The sequence below is a fragment of the Bactrocera latifrons genome, unplaced genomic scaffold, assembly GCF_001853355.1.
Source record: "Bactrocera latifrons isolate USDA-ARS-PBARC rearing strain unplaced genomic scaffold, ASM185335v1 scaffold_256, whole genome shotgun sequence".
Lineage (NCBI taxonomy): Eukaryota > Metazoa > Arthropoda > Insecta > Diptera > Tephritidae > Bactrocera > Bactrocera latifrons.
In genome coordinates, this window is record NW_017536141.1 from 9,361 (window position 1) to 20,425 (window position 11,065).

Sequence of the window (11,065 nt, forward strand, 5' to 3'; positions counted from 1 at the left end):
CATAATGCTGTTTCGGTAAAATCAGTTTCAGTTTCGAAAGCAGTCCTTTGTGACAAACTTTATCGAACGCTTTTGCAACATCCAAAAACACGGCAGAACAGAATTTTTTTTCCTCAAAGGTTTTTTCAATAATGTGTGTAATCCTGTGGATTTGATCAATCGTAGAATGGTTGGCACGAAGCCCAAGCTGATGCCTTGGAATTATGGTTTTTCGTTCTATGATTTTATTGAGACGTTTTATGAGAATTTTCTCAAAAAGCTTTGATATTATCGGTAGAAGTGATATGGGTCTGTAAGAAGATACATCCTATCTTGGTTTTCCTGGCTGCGGAATCATGATAACTTCAGCAATTTTCCGATAAGTTGGCACGTGTTTAAGATAAAAAGCCGCGTTAATAATGTTGGTAATTTTTACTATACTTATTGGAGGAAGCTGTTTTAGGACCTCGGCAGTAATCAGGTCGTAACCGGGCGATTTTTTGTTTCTCAAATTTTTGATTTCCTCACTTAGCTCACTGCTTGTGCAACTTGAGATTTCTTCGCTTTCTTGACTGGAAGCAGTAGGATAATCTACATGTATTTCATATGTGGAGAATATTTTGGCTAAATAATCCGAAAATACGTCTGCTTTTTTCGAATCGTCTCTGGCCCAGCTATCAGCATTTATTTTAATGGGACATATGTACTTGAGTTTCTGGTGTTTGTAGTCTTTTACAACTTTTCCAGAGAGAGTAGTCGGAATTTCTTCCATTGCCTAGGGACCGAAGATATTTTGCGAAACTTTCATTTTTGAACCTCTTTATTTTCCTATTAAGATCTTTAGAAACTTTATTTAGAATAGATTTATCAGCTGGGCAACGAGTTTGATGCCACTTACGTCGTAGCTTTCTCTTTAATTTAATTATTTCTCTTATATCATTGGGATATTGAGAGTCAAATGCAGTTTTCCTTAATTCTGGTGTACTTTTCCAAGCTGCGTGCTGCATACTTGTTGTAAAGTGTAAAATTTCAGATTCCAACTGGTCTGTATTTAATATAGAGTCATATTTACTTTCGTAACATTCCATGATTGTTCTAAAATATTCCGAATCTGTACGTTTATTATACAAAACTGCTGTTTTGTCTTTAAAGATGACGGCTTCACTATAGCTTAAATAGGTTGGGGAATGATCCGAGTTAAGGTCATAACCCTGATTGATCGACAAGTGGTTCCGGGATATTTTGCCCACAATCAAAAAATCTATCAGGTCTGGAACCTTTTGATTATCTGATGGCCAATATGATGGTAAGCTCGTCGAAAATGCGTAACTTCCGGTTGACTGCAGGGCTTTATAGAGTTCTCTCCCCTTTGTAGTCGTAAGCCTTGAGCCCCAGTGCGTATTCTTAGCGTTGAAATCTCCACCCATTATGAATCTATACCTGTGTCTGTTTATTAAGTGTTGATACTCTTCAAATTGGATTTGATGCTTTGAAGGACTGTAGACAGAGGTAAGTGAGAGAGTTGAAACTTATCAGTTGAAAGTTTTTCTTCCTCAAAATGTTTAATCGTATTTTTAATTAATATTGCGCTTCCGCCACGGGCGCAATTGCTAGGATGAATTGTATGGAAAGTTTCATAGTTTTTATTTTAAAATAGGTTTGTTACGTAAAATGTGTCTCCGATATCATACATACGTCAACATTTTCCGAGTTTAATACGATTTCGACTTCATTCTTATGTCTGATCAAACCATTTGAGTATTAAAAAGATATTTTTCAAGCTTGCATAAGCGATTTTGTAGTGAAGTGTTGAATTCGTCTTATTTGTTGAGTTTCTGTAAGATCTGCGGTAAAATGCTGTTATTGGAATTATTATTATTATTTGCTTTTAAATATGAGCAAAAGTAAATTTTTTTGATGTTTCAGCTGTAATTTTAGGGTCTTCTTGTTGATGTTATTCGTTGATTTTCTTCCCCAAGTCTACAGGACCTTCTACCTTTTGTGCTAGACCATCACCTTTTTTGTGGCCGATTGTGTTAGCTCGTATTTTTTGTAATTCTTTTGCAACAAGGCACCCTCGATAGTTGGCTGGATGTGCTTCGCCACAGTTACAGCATTTAGGCTGCTGCTTCTCTGGTTTCGAACATTCAGACGTCTTATGCTTATGCATCTTGGTTTTTTGCCACAACAGTTTTGTGTGTGGCCAAATGACTGGCAATGTTTACATTGTGGTATCATCTTAGGCAGTTTTACCGGTTCAATAGAAATAATTGAATTTAATATGGTTTTGGTTACGTAAATCTTTTTTATGTTCTCCATGGGATCAAACGTTACCAAAAACATGTCAAGGGGAGTTTTAGTTTTCCATTGAAGACGATTGACAGCACTCAGTGCATTTAACCCTTGCTCTTTTAAGTCATCAATAATCGATTTTGGATCATCAGAATTGTGCAAATTTTTTATAATAACTGTAATTGGCCGCGTTTGCTTGTTCTCAAAGCTATACCAAGATATATTTCTWCTCGAAAGTGCTTTTGATATGCATCTGTAGTCCTCTATGGAGAAAGTATTTACTTTGTATATGCCATTATTTAAGAGTTTAATGGTAAAATTGTTTTTTGCCTCAGATTTTGCAATAGCATATAGTTGCTGATAATTACATCTCCAGACACAGTAATTGGTGGGGGTCGCGAACTATTTTTTGGGTTAATCAGTTTGGATATTGCTTTATCTTCTTTTTCCGGAAGATCAGGAGAATACTCCGCTTTTCGTTTTTTAGCTGGCATTTTTTTAAGAATCCATTCCGTTTCTCTAGCTAGGTCTTCTTCATCCGTTGAAAATTCAACCTTATTTTCCAAATTCGAAATTTTCTTAACATCGGTTGACTTGAGCATTTGTTTTCGGCTTTTAAAGAATTTACTTCCAGTGAGAGTGTTTGACATATTTTTTCCATTTCCTCTAGCTTTTTTGTTAGATCTTCGATTGTAACATCCTTGTTTGCAGATTTATTTAATTTAGCCCCTCCTGGAGGCGGTGTCTTAACAATTGGCATTGCTTTTAGAATTTGCTTATAGTTATATTCATACAATATAAACAATTAAGAATATAAATACAGAATAAACAATACTTGGCAACCCTATAACTCGGTTGCCTTGTGAATAATTGTTGAATAAAATTTTTAGTATACTTTTAGGCTAAGGTAATATAAGTAATTTTTTATGGCGCCAAAAAAGTCTCCAAAACAGCTGATGGTTCTCCTCTGTGTCCACAAGGTGATATCGGCGAAATAACAAACCTTCCAATCCAAAATAGTCAGTGGTTGTAACAGAGATAATGAGATGTTTAACTCCTCTCTCACTGGAAGTGAGAGAACAATTGCTAAACGTYAAAACCACCTAAACTTTGACAGTTGATCGAGTTCAGGAGGTTTTGACCAGAGATAATGAGATGTTTAACTCCTCTCTCACTGGAAGTGAGAGAACAACTGCTAAACATCAAAACCACCTAAACTTTGACAGTTGATCGAGTTCAGGAGGTTTTGACGTTTAACAATTGGAAACGAGCGATGGCCAGATTGAAATCTTAGCGAAAAAATACGTAAGCGGAGGAATTTGTTGCATCGTTCAATACCACTTGTAAAAAATGTAAAACAATGAAAATTAAATAAATTTGTGACATTTAAAGGTATTTGATGAAAAGTTTTGTAATTTGAAGCGTCATAGTATTACATAAAAACCTCTAATGATTGAGAGCTAACAAGCTTAAATCTTTTTATTTGATATTCAAAGGTCAAAAGTCAGTTGTTCTAATATATGTACTTTAAAAAGATTTAAATAGTTTCTCCATATAATAAACAACCATTATATAGTAATTTTTATTCGTACTAAATGTTAGGTGTTTTAATTTAAAACGCCCAAAAATTCTTAGTTTGTTCGATCTGGCCATAACGGAAAATGTTATAAAAAAAACCCTTATTTTGAGGCGCTCTCACACTGGAATAAGTTGAACATCCCTTTATTCCTGGTTGTAAGTTGCTGCTTCTGCACTCCAATACATCTGATTACCTACGCTTTGGATTATTCGGATTGATAAGCGGATTTTGTAATTTTTTGCCTTCTCCCACCAAAATTATTTAATTCTTCTTAGCAAGCACAATTACACACTCTTTTAGTAGGCAGAGTTAATATATTAATGGCATTACTCCTCTCTACTATCGTCGGCAAATTTAAGTATATTTTGAAGTTACCTATCTGACGGCCTACAGTCGAGTAGTCGTGCAGCTGTTTAAATATCTGTGTCCTTAAGAATGTGTGTATTTTAATTTTTGACAGATATCGCTGGCAGTCTGTCGCGCTCTATGTGTTTAGGATGTAGGAAGTGTATAAAAAGTGCATAATATGAAATCGAAACGGCACAATTCCGATTTCTTTGGCGCCGCGATCTGAAGGTACCGTTGGAAAGAGAATTAAAAAATATATAGGGTTATAGGTACCGCAAACGCTTAGTTTAGGAGATATTCGACCTTAAAGTTCAAAAATTCGCAAAATTCGTACATTTCAAGACGCTATTTCACCATATTAAACACACTTTATTCACATTTTTCACTTCAAATTAATTAAATTAMACTATAAACTTGTAAATAACTCCATATCTTACACTTTTAGCAGGATTTTTACCTAAAATATCTGCATTTTAAATTAAATTAAATTACATTTTACACTCGTTTTAACCCCATTTTTTTACCAAAAATTACGACGAAATGGAGCGCTGCCATGTGATGATAAGGCAATTCGCTGAAATTCTTCTTTTTCGTAAAAATTCCTCTATTCATGCATATGGATATTTTCTTTTTTAAATTTATTAAGCAAATAAGTAATATTATATACATGTATTAGTAATGTTATACAATAATATTACGTAATAAAGTGTAAAGTATATTAGTACAGTACGAAAATTCAAATTTTCRTTCAATATGAGTGCATGGTAACCAACAAATATAACCACTTTATATCCAAAACTCATATTTTAAATATAAAAATTGATGTATCGTCACCTAAAATACAAAACAATGTATAATCAAAAATAAATCGCTGACAGATATAATAACTAAAATTTATCCATTTTATAACGAAAATTCAAATTTTATTTCAATATGAGTGTTTAAATCAGTTAAGTGTCCACCCACGAAAACTGGCGCACTCTAATAAGACAGCTTAACTCACCACAGCTGATGACACCAACACAACTCACCATATGTATGTATACACTCACTCATCAAAAAGGATGGACAAGGAGAAAGCAGATACATTTGATTCGACACTTTCGCCATATACTCAATCAGACATCAACTTTCGCTTCCTCAGTGCGCCGCGACGACACCATTCGACACTATTCGCAAAGTACCTTTCGGCCCGAAGTATAGATCCTGCGCGCTAAGGTCAAGTCGACACTGACATGATTCGACGAGCTTGCGCGATAAATATTTTGGGTACTAATTTCCCTTTTTAACATCGGAATACATGACATAAAAGTAATATGCATGCAAATCATATCATATTAAATAAATTATTATAACTAAACAAGATTCGGACTTCTTCTTTTACATAATTATATTGTGTGCATGTGTGGTTAGTATTATTATCAAATTATTCAATGAGTGCATGGTAACCAACAAATGTAACCACTTTATATCCAAAATTCACATTTTAAATATAAAAATGGATGTGTCGTCACCTAAAATACAAAACAATGTATAATCAAAAATAAATGGAAATCGCTGACAGATATAATAACTAAATTTTATCCATTTTATAACGAAAAGTCAAATTTTATTTCAATATGAGTGCATGGTAACCAACAAATATAACCATTTTAACCACTTTATAACAAAAACTCAATATATTTTTTATTTTTAACGCAGAAAGGAGTACTCCGCGAAAGTACTTCAGTCATCCCGAAATAAATAAATAAATTTTATAATACTATATTATCATAGAGTTTTAATTATATGTGTTTATTAAATATTTTTATTTATTTATAAATGTGAAAAAAAAATAATAAAATTTTTTATTTACACGAAAAAAAGGAGCACTGGCTGCCAGGACCTTCGGCTTTTATTAAATATAAATCACATATTATACATATACATTGTTAAACAATTAATTTTACCAGCGGGTAGAGTTCTCAATGCTTTATTGAGATGAGTACCATCAGCACTGAGTTACAATCAGAGTAGAAGAGATTGTACTTACTTGTCCTCCGGTATTTATAGGAGTGCAAAGGAATTTAAAATACCGTAACTTCGAAATATTAACAAACAAAGATAATAACAAACAGAAATGAATGATAAAGAGATATTAGAAGTAGAAAGCTTAGATAAAACAGTATTTGCCAGATAAGACTTAACATTATTTAGAAAATAAACTTAATTAATGTAAATAATCCTAAACATCCTGCCCGGTCGAGTCGGTCGACTCGAAATCCTCCTTCTCAAGCAACAGACATAGCGGTTTTCAAAGTGACATTGCGGACGACACAACCAGCTCCGGGATGTACTGTTGTCACTCGACCCAGGCACCAGTGGGTTGGAGGCAGGTTCTCTTGTTTGACTAGGACGATATCATCCATCCTTAGATTTGTTGTGCGCCGAAGCCATCTGTTTCGTCTCTGCAGAATGGTGAGATACTCCTCACTCCATCGCTGCCAAAATATCTGCTGTATTTGGGCGTATCCATTGCCATTGCTTCAGTCGGTTGCTAGGGATATGTTTGATATCTGGTTCGGGGACCGCCAGTAGCGGAGACCCAATTAGGAAATCACCAGGCGATTACGCAAGTTTCTCCTCAGGGTCGTCGTAAAGTGGTGTAATAGAACGGGAGTTGAGGCAGGCTTTTATTCTTACAGCCAATGTCTGCAGTTGACTGTACCACATGACCTGCGCGCCTACGCATCGTGTCAAATGGTGCTTAGCGGACTTCACTGCAGCCTCCCAGAGGCCTCCTTGATGTGGCCCACTGGGTGTAATGAAATGCCATTTCGTTCCTGAATTTGCTAATGATTGCTGATTATTCTCACCCTGCCTTGCTGCGAGGACTTCCTTCAAGAGTCGGTTGGCGCCAACAAACGCTGACGAAACGAGTGAAGGCATCTAAAAATGCTTATGCCGATAGATCATCAACCACAATGTGTACAGCCTTGGTGGCCGTACAAACGAAAATTGCGAGATACATTTTGATAAGCGTTCGACAATGTTTCGTTCCGATTCGTAATGTAAAAGGTCCACAGTGATCTACACCCGATGAAATGAATGGTCTAGCGGATCTAACCCTCTGCCCGGGTAAGGAAGCCATTTGCTGCTTTAAGTTTTTCCCCTCTGTTACGCCGACACACTAAACAGTTATGGATGAAACCTTCGATGCTTGCCTGGAACTCATAATCCAGAAGCGAAGAGTGTGTAGCATGAGTTTTGTTCCTCCATGTAGTGTAGATTCATGTGCCTGATGTAGTAAAAGCTTGACCAACGTCGTCCATTTTAGCAAAATAATAGGGAATCGTTGATCATGTCCTAGTTCGGCCTTGTGAATGTGTCCTCCAACACGTAGGATTCGGTTCTTATCTATAAATGTTTTTAAAGGCATTATTCGACTGGAAGATGCCAAACCTGAACTAGACTTTAATTGACGGATTTCATCTGCAAAATGTTCCTCTTGCTCTAAACGGATTATAGCGTACAGTGCGCCGTCCAGTTCTGGAGCACTGATAACCGGTTGGCGAAGGTGTCAACGGTTTCTCAACCAACGTAGGATAATGGCCACCGTTCCCAACAATCGAGTGATATTACTGAACCGATCAGTTAGTAGAATAGCGTGCCCTGTTTCCCAAATAAATCATGTCTGTCTCCTTAGGTCCATGCCACCAAAGTGGATGAACTAATAGCTCGCCCCTACTGGCGTAATCAGCTGGGTTATGAGCCGAACGAATGTGATGCCATCGCGTGGGGATGTCAGCTCTTGTATTCTGCAAACACGATTTGATATGAATGGTTTTAGTGCTGATGGATCCTTTCTCAGCCAACACAATACGATAGCTGAGTCCGACCATAGATAGTAGATAACGTCAACTAATCTCAAAGAATTCCGCAAGTTTTGGAATGTTTCGGCAAGAAGTAACGCTGCCGCAAGTTCCAGACGTGGTATAGTAGCAGCCTTGAGTGGTGCAACCCTGGTACGTGCCGTCAGAAGAGTGAAACGTACAGAACCGTCTGTGTTGAACGTCTTCGCATAAATTACGGCTGCAAACGCGTGTGAGCTAGCATCGCGAAACCCGTGAAATGATATTTCAACGCGTGGAATCATGCCCATCCACCGCTCAATTCGAATCTGATTAAGCTCCGAAAGCTGTGACCGATACTTCAGCCATTCGCGGCGAAGATCGTCAGGTAATGGTGAGTCCCAAGATAGAGCAGCAGACCACAGTCTCTGAATGAATATTTTCCCGGTTACAATAACAAACCAGTAAGATCAAAGAGTCGTGCCACCTCGCTGAGTACACGGCGCTTCGTGGGTATCTCTCCTCTTTGACGAAGATCGGGGCGAAAGATTAACCGATCCGACAGTGCGTTCCATCTTAGACCCAAAACGGAAGCCTCACTAGAATGGAAGATATAGCTAGAAAGAGACGGCACATTAGATAAACTCATCATCACCTGACTGTCGTTCGAGTTCCATTTTCTTAAGGTGAACTTTCCCGCAGATAAGCGTCCACATTTTTAGCCAGTTCACCCGCTTCGTTAACGCTTTCACAACTTGTCAAGAAGTCATCAACATAGAACGAAGTTAATATCGCAGTTCGAGCGCGAGCCGCTTGTTGTATATCAGGAACCRCAGCACAATTGTCATAAGCACATTGTTGTAAGGTTCGTACTGTATTGTATGGACTGCATACCATATGTAATGGTCTTCATGTCGATATACTCGGGTATCGTCTGCTCACGCCATATAATTCGTTGATAGTCGCGATGTTCAGGTGCAATCAGCACTTGCCTGATCATCTTCTCTATATCCCCAGTTACCGCCACTCGATAGCGATGAAAACGTAAAAGTATACTACTCAACGAATCCTGAAGTGTTGGACCTACCAGTKGAACATCGTTCAGTGAGATTCCAGTGCTAGTAGGTGCCGAAGCGTTGAACACGACGCCGAACTTTGCCGTGACCGCATGATGAGGAATGTAGTAACAATTGGTGTGATCGTAAGGAGGTTGTACATGTGACCAAGTCTTGCATACTCCCTCATAAATGAAATGTAGTTTTCTTTAAGGACTGGATCCGCAACCACACGACGCTCTAGTATATGAAATTGCTGTAATGCTAGTGTGTACGAGTCACCCAGTTTCGTTGCCTTTCGCCGTAAGGGTAAATGTACCATATAACGGCCGTCTGGGCTACGGCTATGAGTGGTATCGAAAATCTGCTCACATTCGTTCTCTGGCAGATCGTCAACCACCGCTATTTCCTCCATTTGCCCAAACTTTGATACCAGTTCCTCCAACCGGTGGTCCTCCCTGTCTAGCGAAGTGGTGAGTGTGAGCAATGATTCCTTTGCAGGATCGGTCACTGCTGCAGGACCAAACACCACCCATCCGAAGCGGGTACGCTGGGCAAAGGGTTCGTCTGGTCTTCCACCGACGACTCCACCTTCTATGAGACGCCCCCACACGTCCGCGCCAATAAGAACATCGATAATTCCAGGCGTACTAAACTGGTTGTCCGCCAAATCTATGCCTCTWAAGTATGKCCATTGGTTCATGTCAATCTTCACTGCTGGAGTCGGTGAAGTAATGRACGATAAGACCAATGCATCAATTAGCATTTCGAAATTAGATGTTGTTGATCTCAGAGTGAACATAACGCTGCCTTTCACTCTAGTATTCATGGTCGCACGTACTCCTTCTACCATCAAGTCACATTTTCGTCGATACTGCTTTAAACAGCTTGCTAGACGATTCGCTATAAAGCTAACCTGTGATCCGGGATCACACAGAACTCGTGCCACTCGCTGAACCGATGCGTCTCCAAAGGCATATGCACGCGCTGTTGCGGCTAGTCATGATGTTATGGTTGTCGGCACCTCCTCAGGTACCTCAATGCTTACGGCTGGCGTAGTTGTAGAAGAAAACGTTGACGTCTTGTTGAACTTGTCTCGGCATAGGATCGTGTTATGCTTGCGACCACAATTTCGACAATTACCAGACGAACACTGACGATAGGAATGACTCGAACGTAAACAGTTGTAACACAATTTCAATCTCTTAAGGGCTTCAAATCGTTGCTCGATGTTAAGAGCCATTATTGCAGGACACTTGGCAATTCGATGCGCTAACCCGCAATGAGCACACACAGCGGCATCTGTAGTAGCCACATGCGCGCTCAGTGGTCGTTTCTGTCGGCAAACCATTAATGAGATCGATGGTTCAGGAGCTAGGCTATGAGCACGTCTTTCCAGAAATTTCAATAGATCTTCTAGCTGTGGTATCTCTGTAGTGAAGCACCTCATACACTAATCACGCTTAGTTACGGCTGGAAGCTTAGCCATCACGATTGGTACAGCTAATGCGTCCCACTGGTTTATGGGGATGCCCATAACACGCAATGCACGCAGCGACTCATGAACCGTATCCACAATAGTCAATAACGAATGCGATTACTCATGGGTAGCGGTTTTGAGGTTAAGAAAACAGGATACGTGTATTTTCGCTAGCTGCTTCTTGTTGTCATAGCGGTCCTTGAGAGCCTTCCAAACCTCCTGATAGCCACCTGAATATATTCCAACAATTAAAGGAACAGTAGCCGCATTGACCGCCTGCCGAAGTTTTCCCGACTTAAACGCTTCGGGGTATGCCGAATTATGTACCAGTGTTTCAAAGGCATCTTTGAACGCTAACAATTTGCACATGTCTCCATCAAACAAGGGGCTAGCTAACGGGTCTAATTTTAGATCAACCAAATGCCCATCCAGAGATGTCGTGGGACAATTTTGCGTTCCGTCAGCGACATTAGACTCAACCCTTGACGATGCGATAAGACGA

General features: G+C 39.0%; 1 protein-coding gene across 1 annotated transcript; it reads right to left on the minus strand.

The window, feature by feature from the left end:
- Positions 1-8,872: 8,872 nt before the first annotated feature.
- Positions 8,873-9,849, minus strand: LOC108969524. Its single transcript, XM_018934284.1, has 2 exons — positions 9,313-9,849; positions 8,873-9,268 (listed from the first exon to the last, which is right to left on the minus strand). The coding sequence occupies exons 1-2, from the start codon at positions 9,847-9,849 to the stop codon at positions 8,873-8,875; spliced, it is 933 nt and encodes a 310-aa protein (XP_018789829.1).
- Positions 9,850-11,065: the final 1,216 nt, after the last annotated feature.